Source organism: Bipolaris victoriae, assembly GCF_000527765.1.
Source record: "Bipolaris victoriae FI3 unplaced genomic scaffold scaffold_3, whole genome shotgun sequence".
Lineage (NCBI taxonomy): Eukaryota > Fungi > Ascomycota > Dothideomycetes > Pleosporales > Pleosporaceae > Bipolaris > Bipolaris victoriae.
Window position 1 is genome coordinate 471,287 of NW_014575389.1, and position 18,008 is coordinate 489,294.

Genomic DNA, 18,008 nt, shown 5'->3' on the forward strand with positions numbered 1-18,008 from the left:
CATCTAAGAGGTCCTGCCAGTGCCCTTGCTCTTGAGCATGAGCCGCTTCTGTAGTCAATCCTGCGTCCTTCATCTGACCGTGCCATGAGCTATCGTACGTTGCTGTTTCAGACGAGCCGTCGTACTGTGGCACAGCCGCCTGTTCGAGCTGCGTTAACATTGTGTCTGTTGTGAAATCGGTAGCATGCGGCACTGGTGGACTGCAGTGATCGTCTGCTTTATGCTCGCTCCAGCCGACCACATTAGCTTGAGCATCCTGGTCAGCCCGTTCTCGAACAGTAGAAATCTCAGCAACCTTGTCGGTCTCAAGCATCTCCTCGGAGTTCAGAGCGCCACGAGTCGTAGCTTCACGGACACAGATTCCCAGCATAGCTTGTAGCGTGTATACCGCGTCATTGCCAGCATTATGAAGTTTCCATCCCATAATATCGAAGTCGCTCAGTATGTTGCCTAACTTTGTGGGCTGCTGATCGCGGTGCCAGACACGGTACATGGTGGCCGTGTCCATGACCTCGAGGATATTTTCCTCTTTTACCGGGTCATAACCGAGTTGTTGTAAATAACGGATATCGCTCAGTGTATCGTGCCCAAGGAGAACAATGTTGCGTTTCTCATTCGGCTGCTCAGTCATGTCTACACCCCCAAATGGTGCTCGAAAACAGGCCGCGACAAGTTTTGCGGCTTCATTGAGCGATACAAACGTGGATTCACCAAACAGGAAGCCATCAGGGTGTCCTATGACGTAGAGATGGTTTACTAGATGCTTGTACTCTTTGATGCGAAAGTGGCGAGCTCGTATCATCTCTCTCCATGCTTTTCCATTTTCGCCTGGTACGACGCCTTGCAGATCTCGTGTATCCAGTGTAGCGACTCCGACTTCGGTAATCTTGTGGTGAGCTCCTTCGTACGATTCCACATCGACACAAACGAAGACTACGGACTGGTCGAACATGAATGGGGCAGGCATAGATGGATCGACAGTTGGAGACGGCCTAGATTCTGACGATGGATGAATTCGCTCGGTGTCGCGGAGCCCTAGATGCCTCTGTGCGCGTTTGAGCTGACCCGCCATTATTTTGTTCTTGGCTAAACGGTCTTGCTGTCTCTTAGCTTTCGCCTTTCCCTTCGGTCTCTGCACTTGTGCAATGTCCTCCATCAACTGATTGAAAATATCCAACTCGGCTGGCTGGAGGATAGGATGAGGAGATTCTCCAACGGCTCTATGCGTCTCATTTGGCGCGATTGCGACCATATCTTCGATGTCCTGGCGTGAGTGTGAGCGCCCAAGATATCTCGGTAAGCACCGAGGATGGTCAGGGAAGCGTGTCACTAGGCCTTCCTCTCGTTGGTGATCGGTAATGCAGAGGTCAAGTTGAAACTGGTTATTGATCTCGGTAAGTAGAGCCTGTACCTGGTTCTCACGGACGAGGAGGGTAGGCTTGGGAGAGTCGATGGGCCAGACGTAGTAACTATTACAGTCAGCCAGTGGTTTCCGCCTTTTATCAGAAAGTAAAAGTTGAAAGTTGAAATTGGGGAGGTCTCTTTGTTGCATGCCAGCATTCACCAGGGGTCATGTTTTTGACAGTGAACATGTGAATGTAGGTGATGGTTGTCAAATCAACTTACATATCCCAAACCCGATTCCAGAATTTTCCCTGGTCAAAAAAAGCAGAGGCAACGGTTTGCATGTGGCTCTTGTTGCAGTATGTGTAGGGATACTTGGCCAATGCTTGGATTGGTGTGAAGTGGTGACGTGCCGAAGCTAACTCTCCACGCTGAAGATTGGTTATGGGAGGATCTTGAATATGAGGAGTAGACGGAGTATCAGAGATGCGTATGGATTCAAGACTCGGGTTGAACGAGCTTGAGGCGTTGTTCGTCCAGAAGGATTGGCGGTCTGGGTTTTCCGTAAGGGAAGCAGTTGGGGCAGAGGCCGATATCGCCAGAGATGAACCTGTTTTCTCTGATGTGTCTTGCTTGGCGATAGGCATGTCTAGCAGGTGAGGTTCGAGAGGCACACCGCCAGAGGAGTCAGAGTCGTCAAGCATACGGTCTGGGGAGATGCGGCGATCAGGAAGAGCATCAACGTCAGACTTGATCAGCCCGCGTAGCTTCTCGAGGCGCTCCGAAGACACCATTGCGTGATGTATGAGCAAAAAAAGGTTGTCTGTGAAGGAAGGTGGGGGAGGGTTGGTTTTGGGCGCTGCGCTTAGGCAGATGGATGGGGCAAGAGCAAACGGCAAACGACAATCATCGACCAACAGGCTGGCAAACTAGTTCAGGGGCGGAAGAGCAAAGTGCTTCATATTCTTGCTATGGAGGGAGTCGGAAAAGAAAAATAAAAGACAGAAGGCAGCGCGAAAAAAGATGGCTATGTCAGCCTTGGAAGAAAACTAGCTGTAGAGAAAGACAGGGGATAAGCAAGTCAAGAGAGGTACGAGAAAGTAGCCCGGATGCGGCAATACGGTTCTTGTGGAAATATTGGTGTATCGAGGAAACATGGCAAGGTGTATGGTAAGAGAAAGCTGGCATGATGGTTCATAGCGATATTGTGTATGTGGTGTTGTACCAGAGCGGAGTTTGGGAGGGGACGCGTGTGGTGAAGTAGGTAGGTGAGTGCAGCGGTGACGGGGCAGAAAGCGGTGTCTGTGATGGACTGCTGGCAGCAAGCCTCTTTTGAATGCAGTTTCACCCAGGAGATGTATATAGCTTAACATACAGACACACATATATCTGGCCAACACACCCAGCAACATGTACACTGCCGAGAGACGGGACGAGGGCGTGGGGTGGAGCAGGCCCCATGGGTTCGGTGGTGAGAGGGATCTGCGTGGGTGGAGGCCAAAGCGGGCTAGACACACACACCCCCAGCGCCTCCAACGTTTGCGACCAGGTCAGCAACGGCAGCCCATCACGACCCGCGCATATCGCTCCTCGCATCCCGCATCCCGCACCCTCACAATCGCCCTGGTTCTCACCAACGACTTAGTTGACGCGTGGCTGCAAGGTCTGACGCGTGCGTCGCCAGCCTCCCACCACTCGACCTCTCCGCCATGCGCCATGTCTGAAGCCGACGATGCGCCTGACATGGCCCAACCCGCCCCGAATCCAGACGCCCAGACAACCGTCAATGACTTTCTCGACTACACCGAATTCTTCCCCTCGGATCTCGTGCGCTCCCTGACCCTCATCGCCGACCTCGACTCGACCTACGCCGACGCCGTCCAGCAGGTCCACGAACTGACGGTCCAGTATGGCCGTCTGCCCACGCTGTCTGAACAAGACCGCCCTGATCCCGTGTTACTGCGCAAGCAAATCGCCCACCACCTCCAAAAGGCCATTAATCAGCGCGAGTTTGCATACACCGAGGCCTCGCGCCTATACGAGGTCACTGTCCGCCATTGCCAGCGCTCATCGGTTATCAAGCGGAAGCTCCAGGCCCAACCTCAGCCTCCCTCGCGCGATCCTACACCTCCGCCAGTCTCTCCAAGCGCACTCCGCCCCGTATACCGCAACTACGAACGTCCTGCCCATCTGCGCCTCAACTTTGACGCCGGCCGCCATGGCGCCAGCAACTCGCGCCAGCGCCAGCGCCACCGCAAGACCACTACTGCTCGAGGCCGCGGTCGAGCCCGTGATGCATCAGACTCTTCGGGCGATTCGGACGACGCATCAGCTATCCATGTAGCATCCCCTCGAAGGCGCAAGCAGGACAGGGACAGACATTCAAGACCAGCTGGCGGTCGAGCGCGTGCTGCAGGTGTGCTGGGCACAAACGTACACAGTTCCATAGCCGGAATATCTACCAGCAATGCCCTCGCTCAGCTTGCTCCCCCACCAGCCGACGCGAAGCCGGGTAGCAAGTGGGCGCCGTGGAAGAAGCTGACCGAGTACGAAATGGCTGTCCTACGCAAGCAAATGAAAAAGAACGCCGTGTGGACACCCAGCCAGACCATGATGATTCGCGAACTCGAGAAAAAGCACCGCACAGAGGCCGACTACGAGAGAGAAAAGGCTCGGTGTGAGGCCACAGGCGAACCCTTCCTCGATGAGGAGCCCGAAACATTGCAACAGATCATGACTGCCTCCGGTCTGGGAACCCTCTCTTCACAGGCCTCGCAGCCAGCCAACCCACCTGCGCCCACCGAGCCTGCCGAAGAGGAAGCAAAAGATGAGACTGGCCCCGTTAGCATTCGCCTCAAGCCTGTAACGTCCGAGGATGGAAAGAGACCCGATCGCACGTCACAACGCCAAAAAGCCATGCAGGATGCTCAAGAGCTCATTGGCGCGTCCGAAAAGATCAAAGAGGCTGCCGATGGGCTCAAAGAATTGAACTTCAACTCCACTGTCACCTCACCATCAAGCCAGAAGAGAAAGTCAATAACCAGACTCTCCACCAAACGCAAACGTGACACATCCCCACCCCTTGCCACAGATGGCTCCATTGAGGTCATGCGAGAAGCATCTGTAGGCAGTCAAGACAGCGCAACGAAACCACCAGAAGCAAAGCGCGCACGACTGCAGCTCATCGCCCCGGCACCAAATGCCGCTTCCTCACCGATACCGACTCCTGGCTCCACTGTTTCTACACCGCGAGATCTCTCCATCTCAGCTGCTCATTCTCCGCTGCCAAATGCTCCTGCACAGCCTGTAGAATCTGCCAATGTTACAACTGACGGAAATGCTGTACAGGCGCCACCTGCAACAGCTGGCCCAAGTACCCCAAAAGCTGCTGATAGGGCTGCACTACGAGAGCTAAGTCCTGAGCTGAGTCCCGAATTGACGCCTCTGGGGACATCGCCAGCGCTATCTGAAAGGTCTCTAGCTATGCCAGAAGCGTCGCCGTCCCCAGTACCAGCACTCACGCAAGTTCCAGATCATGAATCTGTCCCTGCGCCAGCTCCTGCTCTGGCCGCCACAACAGCAGCTTCGACTAGGTCTCGTCGCGAATCGCTTGTACCAAAAATACATACCCCACCCGATGCTCCTCAGCTTCTGAAGACTTCAAAGACGCCCACACCAGTACCGGAACCTGCTCCAGACACTGCTGCGCCCCCAACCTTGCGCCCCCGTTCCGCCCGCGGACATCTGCCCGCGCCCAAAGCCCAGAGCGAAGAACCAAAACCAAATGAACAAGGTAGGATCACTCGCGAAACTCGTCGTCATAGTGTCTTTAGCCAACCTGCATCCTCTCTTACAGTAAACCCCTCGCTTCCTGCACCTACCCGCACTAGCTCGCGAAGAAAACCACCCCCAAAAGGGGAAGTCACTGCTGCTGAAAATGGCCAGAAGACCGTCACCAATGTCAAGCGCGCCCAAGGTAGCAAAAACAAAAGAAAGAGAAAGACGGAAGAGGAGGTTGAAGTGGCAGACGACATTGATCCAGATGAGCCCAAATACTGTATCTGTGACGATGTCAGCTATGGAGCCATGATATCGTGCGATAACAATGTAAGTTTACCTTTGCAGAGTCGCGGCATCTCAGCTAACGACTAGCAGTGTGATAGGGAATGGTTCCATCTTCCTTGTATGAATATGACTGAAGACGATATACCTTCCCGCCGTGCAAAATGGTACTGTCCCGACTGCCGCGCAGCCCTCAACACAGACGCCTATGGCAACCCACTTATACCACCCCCATTGCCGGGACGTCGTGGTAATCGGTAAGTCCTCCTCTTCTCTTGAGTTGGGTATATATTAATTTTTCGAGAGGATGGAGTACTTAAGGATTTCTAGGTCTGTATAAGTACATGCGTAGTAAGAGTAGCCTATGTCAGGTCTATGGTTACTATCGTTTTAGAAATTACATATTTAATTCATCAGATACCCTTACTTCTCTTGTTTGCATTGCGATGTTCAGAACATTGTTCAAGAAATAAAGTAACTTCCGAACCAACCTTTCACGCTTCCTACTGCATCGACATCAAAGTCAAATCTAGTCTTCTCGTAGAGATTGAATAAAACTATATTTCCTTAACATAGGACATTGAGAATGGATCTATACAACGAGTCAAAAGCTAGACAACCCCACCACATACATAAATCTCGTGACATAAGATTCATAACCCTAATTACAATATTTGCTTTGTCAGGAGCTGCAGTTAGCGCTACCAGAACCAACACTGGTGATTTCTGTTGGATCACCATGGTAACAACGTTTTCGTAAATATGAAGGTAACATAAGCTTGCTAAACAACTAACATGATACTCAAAGAAGACGATAAGCCCGAATAATATACATGTCCCTCTAAGCTACCGCTGTTAAAACTTTGAAACAACAAACAAAGGTCTCCCACTAGCTACCGTAACGCTGGGTTGAGTCAACACTTTCTGTATGGTAGCCTTTTCTATGTGAGCATCTAGGCAGATATCAATCTCCATCTTCATAGCCTCAAGGATCGCCAGCTTCTGTCCGGCGCGTATGAAATCTCCGTCCTTTACAAGAACTTTCCAGATGTTGGCGTTTACGGGAGACTCGACGATGTGGGTGTTGGGATCTGAGGTTGTTAGAGTCAGTTATGCACGGCGGGAACTGAGTGTAGTGGATCCATGCTAAGCTGAAAACAACTTACCGTCAGTGTTTATGTCGTCTTGGGCTACATTGGTTGCGGCTTTGCTTTCTAGCCACTCTTGCAGAATCTTCTTCTCCTTGATCGCCATCTCGTCTTGAAGTTTCCCGCAGATTCTCAATAGTGAAGATACTTCTTTAGCAGTGCTCTTCAACAGTTCGTTGTGTTCTGCCAAGTCGAAGGTGCTCGCCTCCATCTTGTACTTGTAGCTTCCTGATTTGAACCGCATCATCTCAGCATCGTACTCTTCTCCGGTAACTTCGTAAAACCCAACGGTATCCATGTCCTGGAAAATCCAAGGCTGTTCTTTGGTGAAGCCAGATTTAGTCCCAAAAATGTCTACACTGGGCATTATCATCCCTATAGGCATATAGCCTCCTGGCGCATCCACCGGATAGATTGACATTGCGCTCCCGCCCCCGGCCAGACAGCCTTGAGGTGTGTAAGTTCGACTGGGATTCATCTTTGGGTCCATCGGTGCGCGTTGTATAACACACACAAAGACTGAACGCAGTATATAGGAAGCCTTGGGTTTGGTGCTGAGCTCTACACGTCCACCCTTGTGCTAGTATAATGGCTTCCCTACTTGACCTTGAAGATCCCAGCCTATTAGTGAGCTTGAACTTCATCGGCAGTGATTGGAAAACAGGTGCATCGGATAGGACTTTCTCAGTGACTGGTAAATCGAGGTTGATTTCTATGAATACAGAGCGTTGCGGACATCCGCAAGATCCTGCAAGTCTTCGACCAATTGGCGTACATCAAGAATCAGATGATTCCGATGTGCTCAAAGCTATCGAAGCCGCAGAGGTTGCTCTGCACACCTGGAAAGCCCAAAGTGGTCGACAACGCTCGCGCATTCTACGCAGATGGTTCGATCTTGTTATCGAGAATAAGAACGACCTTGCTCGTCTCATCTCTGTTGAGAACGGAAAGGCTCAAGCAGATGCGGCTGCAGAAGTCTCACTAGCATCCACTTACCTCGAATGGCTCGCCGAGGAGGCCGCCAGAATATATGGTGATGTTGCACCACATAGCAACCCTTCGTGTAGGATATCGATTCTCAAGGAACCTGTAGGCGTTTGCGGGTTAATCATTCCATGGAATTTCCCGGCTGCTATGGTTACTCGCAAACTTGCTCCTTGTCTCGCTGCAGGATGTACAGCGGTACTGAAGCCTGATGGACTGACTCCATACACCGCATCTGCACTTGTCCTGCTGGCTCAGAGGGCTGGTGTGCCAGCAGGAGTGATTAATATCGTTAATGCACTGGATAATACGTCAGCAGTTGGCAGGATTCTTTGCGAAAATCCAACTGTCCGCAAGATTTCATTCACTGGCTCAACAAGAGTCGGCCAGATATCGTTGCAACAGTCCGCAAAGAACATTCAAAAACTGAGTCTTGAGCTGGGTGGAAATGCGCCGTTCATCGTGCTGGACGACGCTGATCTAGAAGTGGCAGCATCTAGCCTGATTGCTTGCAAGTTCAAAGTTTGGGGACAGACTTGCGTGTGTGCAAACAGAGTGTATGTGCAAGAGAGCATTCACGACCGTTTTGTATAAAGAGTTAAAGAATTGGTTGCTGGCTTCAAAGTTGGACCAGCTTCAGATGTAACGACAACTCAGGGTCCGCTGATCCATTCACGGGTAGTCGCCAAGCGTGAAGAACACGTTCGAGATGCTGTGAGCAAAGGTGCAGAAGTACTGATTGGTGGCGGCTCACTCGCAGAAAAAGGCGTGGCTATACCCTCTTCTTCATGAGACACCAAGAGCTAACTTACTGTGTAGGTCCAAATTACTTCCAACCAACTGTCCTCATCAATGCGAACGCTGATATGCGCATCGCTCAAGAGGAGACTTTCGGTCCTATTGCTGCAATTTTCAAGTTCTCTACTGATTCAGAAGCAATTGCCGCTGCCAACAATACCGATATGGGTCTTGCATCATACATGATGACCAACGATATGAACAGAGCGCGGAAAGTATCGGAGGCACTGCAGGCTGGTATGGTGGTTATAAATACCGGTGCCATCGCGGATGCAGCTGCTCCGTAAGTCTGAAAAAAACTTGCCCTACATGTGCAGAAACATGGCTGACAAGAATAGGTTCGGTGGCGTCAAATACTCGGGTCTGGGCCGCGAGTCTAGCAAGTATGGGATCGAAGAATACCTTTCTCTCAAAACTATCGTTACCGGAAATTGTTGATATCTGTAAGCTGAATGACAGATTTAGTCATGTATCGAATGGGGTGAGGTGTTCCTGCCAAATAGCTCTGTATTGTCACAGAGCGTGTTGTAGATATAGTCAATAGAGGTCCTGCCATTCCACAACGAACCATCAGCTAATGTTCATCATCTGGCCTCTCGTGAATTTATGTTCCTTTTAAGACATTATCTGAAGCAAAAGTATTATCATAGAGAAAGTCCTCCTCCCAAGAGGATGTCGACAGAGCATAGAAGGAGAGTAAGCTGGTGACGAGAATGCCAGTCTATTCACTACATGAACTGGTCTGCACTCAAAATCATCTTGCGAAAAACATGCTTTGAATCAGATATGACAAAGGGGGCTCAGTAGTGTTGTTCAGAAAGGAAAACGTTCAGATTATTGATTCCTGAAGGAGGTAGTAACATCGGAGATGCCGCGTTCCACAAGTGACGGCTGCACACCACCAAACTTCTGTATTCCTTCCATATCAACGCATTCCAATGGCTCAGCGCATGCTCTCCATTGACTTGAAATTGACTAGATATCTGGCTTGCTATCTCCTCAGCCAGTTCCAACCAAAGACAAATAATCGCTATTCGAGGTGGAGTGCTTGGCATTGATTGGTGCGGAGGTTTGGCCTCAGACCTTGGTCGGCCAAAGCAGGGTTCAGCTTATCAGCCAACTAAGGGCCTGCTCCGTTGCTCCGTTTCCCGTCTCCGTCTATTAGTCCTTCTGGATTTAGAGTTTGGTCAGAGGAGGGGCTGGTCTGCTGCTATCCAGATTGAGAGAAAGTGGAGAGGCTGTTCGGTTGAGCACCGTTTCGTATTGAGTAAATTCTGGTCACTTCGCGGTCACGTCGTGGGCTGGATCGCCGAGTTGGCAGTAAACAAAGGTTTTAGCTGGATATGATGGCCAAAGGGTCTAGGTAGAAGACGGAGCTCCGACTGAGTAGCGGCGTCCAGACGCCCAGTTTACCAAACACGACGCTAAATCCATGTCCCGTTTCTAGACGGAGCCCTAATCCGGCCAGTGCTATAGCGGACGGAAAACGAGAAGGAAAAAAACAGGCCTCAAATACCAATCCACATCCACCTGCACCTCCGACACCCACCGTCAACCCCCGACACTCACTATCAACCTCCGACAGACCCAACTTTGTACCACTTTTGTATTCTCAGCTTCTAGAACAGCCGCCTAGTTCCATTTTGAGATGGATGAAAATCGGGACCGAGTTCAAGTATCCTATCGGAGGCATCAACCGCGGAAAGCATGCGATGTATGTCGTCGTCGCAAGGTCCGATGCGATTTGACTGAACACCCGGGCACGTCCTGCTCCGTCTGCCGCAAGTTACGAAAACCTTGTCGGTACGTAATGCAACGGTTCAAGACGAGATATCTCCTTGAATGACTGGATCTTCTCGTATCAGCACAAGTGTTGATGGGCCGCCACCAGTAACCAGTGAGCATACTCAAGAAACGGGCACCCAGGTCATCACACCTACATTACAGTAAGAGCAATCATCAAATCCTCCCACTCTGACGTCCCATCAGAATGATCGTGACGCCATTGAGCAAGATGACGCTGCCGACTCAATCCAAGGCCGTTTGGCACACGCAAGAAATTGCCTTTCTCGTTTCTTTGGTGAAGGTATAACTGCCCAGGATTGGAATCTCTTCGATCTAGAAGACTCTTTTCGAGTCGCATACACGGGCACCAATGTCTCCAACCTCGCACAACTGGTCCGGCTTCATCTGGAATTGCGCAGCTTGCCAGCAAACTTCTTGTCTTTGTCTCTTGGTGAGATGAGCACATCTGTACCACAAATGCATGACTTTGGCTGGCATGCCAACGGTGACACAAGTGTTGAGATGACGATGCCTGAAATCGCCCGCCACTATCTTTATCCGCCCATCAGGACATTGCCTCAATGGACTCCTGCACCCGAATCTCTCCCCTTTTCGCGAGACGCTCTTGCCGATGTGTCAAGCTTCCCTGCACAAGAAGTGCGAGATGCCCTGGTAAAGGCATACTTTGACAACGTCCATCCTAGTTTTCCCATCATATCACAATCGGCCTTCATGGAGTCTTACAAAAACCCCCAAAATCCACCCCAGTTGCTTCTTTTCTAAGCATTGTTGCTTGCTGGCGCTCATAGCTGTACGCACCCTCTGGTTGCCAAAGATCGCCATGCCGTGAAGAGCGTACTATTCCGCCGCGCGAGCATGTTATATCACCTCCGTCACGCGACTGACCGTGCCCAACTAATCCAAGCTGCTTTCTTGTTCACATGGCATGTCAGCGATGGAGATACGGTAGCCTCTGGACCGTGGTATTGGTCAGGTGTAGCAGCGCGCGTTGGGTGCGGCTTGGGTGCACATCGGAAGAGTTCCGTGCTGCCTAATTGGGTATCATTTATGTACAGACGTTGCTGGTGGGCAGCTTTCATCTCCGATGTATTTTCAGCGCTCGAGACGGGCCGCCCATGTACCGTCAGAGCTGAAGATATTGATCAAGTGCTAATGAGTGTAGAGGAAGTTACAAACCTTCACCTGCCAGGGGCTGTGTCATCAGATTTGGATCCAAGACTTCATTTCTTGAATCGCATGGTACAATTAGCACTGATTGGTGTTGATGTTTTATCAACCAATGCCCCTGCGCGCACGGAGCCAGTCGACGTCAGCAAGATCACTACCCGCCTTGCAGTTTGGGCCTTACAAGGAGGTCTTTCGACAGCATCCACAGACCACGATGATTCGCTCTCATGCCTGCTACGTATACACTACAACCTCATGCTATTATACTTCCACCGCGCTCTTTCTACCAATACGAGCAGTCAAGAAATATGCGCGGTCTCTGCGCATGGCATCTTGATATCATTTGAGAAGCTTGCGGCTATGGGGTACATCGCACAATGTCCCTTTATTGGCGTTGGAGCAGCCGCCGCTGTCGGTATCCAGACGGTCAATGACATCCGTACGACCATCGGAAAGGGTCATCACTTGCTTGCGATAGAGTCGATCAATCGCTTGAGTCGTTTGTTACGGCTGCTCCAAAGGCTGGCTGAATACTGGCCAAATGCGGAGAGCGTCCTGACCATTTTTTCAAAGGCTGTACAATGAATGTACTTCGTGCATCTCACAAGCTCTTCTGGGAGAGCAGATTGTGGTTCCTGAAGATCACACAGATTGGACAACGCTGTTATTTGGCTTAAGCAATCCACATTTCTCCAAGATGAATTCCCAGCAGAGCTGGCTGGACGTAGGAAATATCAATGAGATATGAAACAAAATAGAGTCGCGTAATCTTGCAAGATGGACTTGTCGGTTGAAAATTCAATCTTTTATCTCTGACCCTTGAATGCCATGAAAGTCAAAACATGATTGAAGCGCTGAGAACGGATGTTATAATGACACGTTTTAGGTACAAATGGTAAACAAAGTCGAATTATTCGATGATGGAATGAAAATCGTTTAGTTTGACGTCACTATGGAAATTCGGTTGCAGAATCCCAGTTTCGATCTTGCAATCTTGCATTTGACCATTCAAAATTGTCAAGTCCCATGGAAGCCAAGTGATTATTGGGAGTCATCTTTAACTTAGCGCTTTGATGCTCTCTCTGATGATTGAAAGGCCCTTGCGGAGTTCACTCTCGGTGATGACTAATGGTGGCGCGAAACGGATTGTATCGCCCTTTGTCGGTTTAGCCTATGACTAAAGTCAGTTGATGGTTCAATAGCATTTTGTGGCGATAGATGGCACCTACTAAAAGGCCCCTGTCTCTCATCGCCAGACACAAGTCCCAGGCAGTCCAGCCGTTAGTCTTTTTGTCGTCAATGACCACGGCATTAAGTAAGCCCTTGCCACGGATGATGCGGAAAACGTCTGTGTCCATCGCTTGAAGTTCCTCCCTGAAGATTTGCCCCAAATGATCGGCTTTGGCAATGAGGTCCTCCTCCTAGATAAGCCCAAGGGCACGGATAGACACAGCACAACCTAGAGGATTACCTCCAAAGGTAGATCCATGAGTTCCGGGTTCGATCACTGACATGACCTCGGCCTGACCAAGGACGCAGCTGACTGGATACATGCTTCCTGAAAGAGCCTTGCCCAGGGTCACAAGATCTGGCTTAATACCTATCCACTAATGACAGAGCATCCTTCCAGTACGTCCTATACCTGTCTGGATTTCGTAGCAGATAAAAAGGACATTATGTTTCTTGCAGAGAGCTGACACCTGAACCAGATACTCATCGTCGGGAACGACGACTCCCGCTTCTCCTTGTATGGGCTCACAGATGAATGCCGCCGTCTGGTGGCTGTATTCCTCATGAACGTCCCTAAGGTCATTAATGTTGTTGTACCGGATGACTTTGCGAGTCGTCGGGTTGCATGCACCAACTCTGGGCACATGGGGGTCATAGTTTGTTCTTTACAGAGGATCGACCGAGAGCGTGATTGCGGTCATCTGTTGATGCAAACTCAGTATACTGCAGATCCTTTACGAGCCGTGGTACTTACTGTACGCCCGTGGAAATTTTCGGATGTGCCAAAGATATATGCTTCATCCTGTGCAACACCTTTGACCTTGTATGCCCACTTCCGGGCAATCTTGATTGCAGTTTCGACTGCTTCAGCTCCAGTACACATCGGGAGAACCATGTCATAACTGAAGACTCTGTTGACTAGTTTCGCCCACTGTGGGAAGACGTCGTTGTAGAAGCCACGAGAACTGAGCGTCAATCTACCAGCCTGTTCAGCAAGGGTTTTGACGAGTTCAGGATGGCAATGGCCTTGATTCACTACACTGTAACCTGACAGGAAGTCGTGGTAGTGCTTGTCTTCAGGATCCTAAGCATTGACACCCTGGGCACGAGCAAAGACGACAGGGAGGGGCACGTAGTTATGAGCCGAGTAACTCTCCTCATCGGCTATGGCATCTGCACTGGTGTGAGCGTGAACATCGAGGGACTTGTCGGTTTTGTGAGGGGACATGATGGCGTTGCGCAGCTGGCTGAGCCTGACAACCTGATTACGAATTTACGGATTAAGACGAAGAGAGAACCATTCTCTGGAGTTGCATTTCTACTTGAAGGTCCAAGACGGGCCCACTCTCCGGTCCGTATCACTAGCAGATGCCTAGGGTCCAGCGCGTATCGGTGTCAGCGGCTGGTTCGAGAAACTACTGAGTATGCACCGCCCTTGTGAGACTACCTCTCCATAGGGTGATCGTAGTTCCTTACTCTACGTAGACTATGGTCCGAACTTTCGGAGCCAAACAAGTAAAGACGTGCGTTTGCGATTTTCGGAGCTCCAACGAAGCCAAGTTACCACGTCCGGTGGAATTGATTGCGGCGGAGGTGCGGGCGGAGCTTATTGCCAACAGCTGTTCACTACTAGCGAGCGCACGAACATTCTCTGGCTTGTAGCCCATACGGTGATCATATACACGACATGAACAGTTTCTCGTATATAGCCATGTTGCGATACAAAACTCATTGTCAACCGCACACGAAGACAGTGCTTTTTAGACGGATTGAACAAACTCGACAAGTCAGCTACTGCCATGTCCCCTAAGGATGTACCTACACCGTACACACTCGCAGATGTGAAAGAGATTGCTAAGATCAAACTCCCGGATGATGTTTGGGAATATCTGGAAACTGGAGCAGACGACAATTGGACCGTCTCTAGAAACGAAGACATATACAAAAGGTGAGATGAAATTAATCATACCTCAAAAACATCGACTTACTTACGCTCTCTTGACAAGATTGCTGCTGCGACCAAGGATGCTCAGAAACGTTTCTGCCATAGACACGACAACGTCCATCTTCGGAAAACGTTACAACATCCCAATAGCGCTTGCACCTAGCGCATATTATCGATTTGCCAGCAATGGAGGGGAACTGGATTCGTCCGCCGCCAGTTTCGACATGGGTAAGAATTTCACTCTTTCCTCAAATGCGACGACATCTCTGGAGGATGTCATGCAATCCTTGCCGCCTCGTGATGACAGCTACCCCAAACCCTGGTTCCAGCTTTACTCTCTGGGGTCTCGTGCCACTACAGCAGCCCTCGTTCAACGGGCAGAAAAGACAGGCTTTGAAGCTTTGGTTTTAACAATCGATACGCCAGTGCTTGGTAATAGACTGCACGAGAGACGCCATTCCCTTGAGCTGCCCAAACATCTTACCATGTGCAACACTTCTAGTCGGAAAGCTGGCGCCGTTTCTCAAGGAAGACTTTTGCTCAATGCAAGAACGGCAGCTGAAGCAAGACGTGCACAAGAAGAAAAATTCGACTTTCTCGTCGATGCCAGCCTACAGTGGTCCGAATTCGTTCCGTGGCTACGATCTCAGACCAAGATGAAGCTGGTTGTGAAAGGCGTCATGACCGGCGAAGACGCTGAGTTAGCAATGCAGGCTGGAGCTGATGCGATCATTGTGAGTAATCACGGCGGTCGGCAACTTGATGGAGTCCCCTCCACCTTGGAAGTTCTCGGCGAGGTTGTCAACGCGGTTCGAGGAAGAATCCCCATTATGTTGGACGGAGGTATTCGCAGGGGGGGCGACGTCTTCAAAGCCTTGGTCCTCGGCGCAGATCTAGTCTTTGTTGGAGGTCCTGTCTTGTGGGGCTTAGCTTATGACGGCCGAAAGGGCGTCAAGACTATACTGGATATCTTGGAAAGAGAACTCACAACGACCATGACATTGGCTGGGGCAAGTAGCATCAAGAAAATTGTTCGTAGTATGCTTGGTGTCTCTGCATATGATGATATTAGCGTTGCGAAGCTTTAAACTTAGAACTCCCTTCTATACCTCCAGTGCCTCAGTACTCTAATACGATTAGAAAATGGATGATCACAATTGACAATATAAATCTATAATTGATGAACTGCATATTCGAAACTGACAAGAATCATGGATTACAACTGGAATGTATGTGTGGAAATGGACGATCAACCTGCTCTAATCTTGATCTTTATATCTAGAGCTCTAAGGTAGCTCTCCCTAGGCATGGCTTGTCAAGTGTAGTCAATATAAGTATAAATCAAGAATAACGGGCGATATATACTTCGCCTATTCACAAATACACACTTGGTTAGGCGCTCTCTGATCGGAGCTGTCGGTAAATATTAACACGTTCGTGATCTTTCAACATATTGCGGATGGGATCGCCAGTGCAGCCGTAACGGCACTTCCCTTCTCAACGCAGCTTTCCAACCATGCGACAACTCGACGATATATTCTGCATGCTGCATGACGAACCATGGCGGCGCAGGAGACTTCGGCATCGCAGATGATGTGTGCATAGAAAATGGTCTTTGTCAGAACTATGCGGTATACAACGGGAACAACGAGGGTGAGAAAATTTGGTCAAGACAGGGCTGTACAGATCCACTATGGAATAGCCCGTACTGTCTTGGAGACGTTTGTAACGAACCAGAGGTGTATTGCTCGATACTCCGCGTCAGGATGTCGCTGATGAGACAACATAGTACGCCGACAAATGGGGCAACGTGGGCGTTCACAACTGTGGAGGAAAAACCTGGTGCTGTGAGGAGAAGACCTGCTGCGATAATAAGAGCAACATCTTCGAACTGGAGGCAACTGTGGGTCCGACACCAACTCTTTCTTCAGCAACGCCCTTTTCGCTAGTGACACCCGCACCCTTAGCTACAATATCGTCGGCCTCGACGCCTACCTCGTCCTCTGCCTTCAATGGAGGCATCTCATCAGGTGGTCTTAGTGCAGGCGTGCAAGCTGGCATTGGGGTTGGTGTAGCAATCGTTGGAATCGTGGCGGTTGCAATCGCATGGCTGGTATTCAGGTCGACAAAGTCCAGCATAGGAAAGGACAGCCCTTCAGACGGCAGCACATTGCACACGGATGTGTCACATGTCGAAAAGCAGCAGCTACGTGCCCATACACATGAGATGTGGTCAAATCATGGATATAGAGAGTTGGGCCAACGTGAAGATGCAGAAGTAGCGGCAATCAGTGTCCCTCAGGAGTTAGAGGATAGAACTCAAAATATACACCAAGGTATGCGAGTGCCAAAAGCTTAGGCAGAAACATATCATTCAATATGTCAAATGTTCACATAGACATTCCCTGAGTATGATGTTCAATCCATAATACATCACACAGATGGAGGTTACTATCAATTACTATTTCCTCGCCTAATACGGTATACCAAATCTTGACTAACTAGAAATGTAGATGAAAGGTTACGATAAGTATGCATTACAAATAACTTGCTTTATCATCATATACCCAAAGCGAGTCTTGTTAACTACTTTATGAAGAAACCGAGTCGAGTAGTGTCGGTAAGTCTCTAGAGTTAGCTGCTGCGCACCGAGTTTCATAGTTACTATCATCTCTGTATAGCGTTGGATGTAGACATCACGTGCGCTTCGGACTAAAATAGATAATTTCCACTAATCAGATCTTGGCCATCAACGAAAGTTATTGTTACGATCACAGGGATGAGCGCAATTGAGAGGTTGTGAAGGAACGTGGCGGAGCAAGCATGGAACGCCGCAGCGCTGAGCCACGTGACACACCATTCCGCCAAGACCCACCATCCTGGATGGCAAGGGACCTTAGGATGGCACTTGTGTATATAAGAACACCGAGCTGCTCTCGTAGTAGGTCGTGTCCAATCCTCTGTTACTAATTCAATCGAGTGGTTGTCTAATAACGCTTCTTTTCAGATAGTCCCCTCTATCCCTACGGGCACTAGGTGGCGTACGGTACCGTACGTCAGATCGGGGAAATCTGTGACGTTTTGACCGACTTTTTGCGCGAAAAAGGCGACTTTATTATCACAACGATGTCAAAATAGGCGCAAAAACAGCAAAATCTAATGTTCAAATGGCGTACAGTACGCCATTGAACGTCTTTCAAGTCTCACCACATTCCATCAAGGTTGAAAACGTGGCTTTTTAAATATATATACAGGGTTGCACCTTCTCCCTACACTACCCTAAAAAAGATAAGATAAAAACGATATGAGGGTGTGCTTGATAGACAGGCAGTAGGATAAGCCTCATAAAAAATGGGAGGGCTTTGTTCCACACAAGGTCCGAGCTCCGCACCTGAGCTTTCTGGCCCCTTGAGTGATGAGTCTCCTTTTATCCCTCCTTCCATCCCTCCTTCCATCCCTCCTTCCATCCCTCCTTCCATCCCTCCTTCCATCCCTCCTTCCATCCCTCCTTCCATCCCTCCTTC

At 49.8% G+C, this 18,008-nt stretch overlaps 7 protein-coding genes across 7 annotated transcripts; 5 read left to right on the plus strand and 2 right to left on the minus strand.

Annotated features, from left to right (window-relative positions):
* Positions 1-3,060: 3,060 nt before the first annotated feature.
* COCVIDRAFT_22249 (hypothetical protein) lies at positions 3,061-5,726 on the plus strand (the record flags this gene model as incomplete). Its single annotated transcript, XM_014706394.1, has 3 exons — positions 3,061-5,451; positions 5,500-5,663; positions 5,711-5,726. 3 exons carry the CDS (start codon positions 3,061-3,063, stop codon positions 5,724-5,726), a joined length of 2,571 nt encoding a protein of 856 aa, XP_014561880.1.
* A 535-nt stretch (positions 5,727-6,261) lies between these two features.
* Positions 6,262-6,975, minus strand: COCVIDRAFT_22250 (hypothetical protein; the record flags this gene model as incomplete). The annotated part of the gene is made up of 2 exons (XM_014706395.1): positions 6,262-6,497; positions 6,573-6,975. 2 exons carry the CDS (start codon positions 6,973-6,975, stop codon positions 6,262-6,264), a joined length of 639 nt encoding a protein of 212 aa, XP_014561881.1.
* Positions 6,976-7,142: 167 nt separating this feature from the next.
* On the plus strand, positions 7,143-8,774 carry COCVIDRAFT_33283 (hypothetical protein; the record flags this gene model as incomplete). The annotated part of the gene is made up of 5 exons (XM_014706524.1): positions 7,143-7,248; positions 7,300-8,095; positions 8,135-8,304; positions 8,358-8,619; positions 8,675-8,774. 5 exons carry the CDS (start codon positions 7,143-7,145, stop codon positions 8,772-8,774), a joined length of 1,434 nt encoding a protein of 477 aa, XP_014562010.1.
* A 1,210-nt stretch (positions 8,775-9,984) lies between these two features.
* On the plus strand, positions 9,985-11,894 carry COCVIDRAFT_11691 (hypothetical protein; the record flags this gene model as incomplete). The annotated part of the gene is made up of 3 exons (XM_014706366.1): positions 9,985-10,050; positions 10,326-10,858; positions 10,931-11,894. The coding sequence occupies 3 exons, from the start codon at positions 9,985-9,987 to the stop codon at positions 11,892-11,894; spliced, it is 1,563 nt and encodes a 520-aa protein (XP_014561852.1).
* A 472-nt stretch (positions 11,895-12,366) lies between these two features.
* COCVIDRAFT_33284 (hypothetical protein) lies at positions 12,367-13,767 on the minus strand (the record flags this gene model as incomplete). The annotated part of the gene is made up of 6 exons (XM_014706525.1): positions 12,367-12,480; positions 12,539-12,730; positions 12,761-12,909; positions 12,952-13,173; positions 13,290-13,524; positions 13,636-13,767. The coding sequence occupies 6 exons, from the start codon at positions 13,765-13,767 to the stop codon at positions 12,367-12,369; spliced, it is 1,044 nt and encodes a 347-aa protein (XP_014562011.1).
* Positions 13,768-14,338: 571 nt separating this feature from the next.
* On the plus strand, positions 14,339-15,572 carry COCVIDRAFT_85454 (hypothetical protein; the record flags this gene model as incomplete). Its single annotated transcript, XM_014706526.1, has 3 exons — positions 14,339-14,487; positions 14,546-14,971; positions 15,017-15,572. The coding sequence occupies 3 exons, from the start codon at positions 14,339-14,341 to the stop codon at positions 15,570-15,572; spliced, it is 1,131 nt and encodes a 376-aa protein (XP_014562012.1).
* A 387-nt stretch (positions 15,573-15,959) lies between these two features.
* On the plus strand, positions 15,960-16,843 carry COCVIDRAFT_85319 (hypothetical protein; the record flags this gene model as incomplete). Its single annotated transcript, XM_014706527.1, has 2 exons — positions 15,960-16,223; positions 16,274-16,843. Coding segments are annotated over 2 exons (834 nt in total), but the record flags the coding sequence as incomplete, so codon positions are not given.
* Between the last annotated feature and the right edge of the window lie 1,165 nt (positions 16,844-18,008).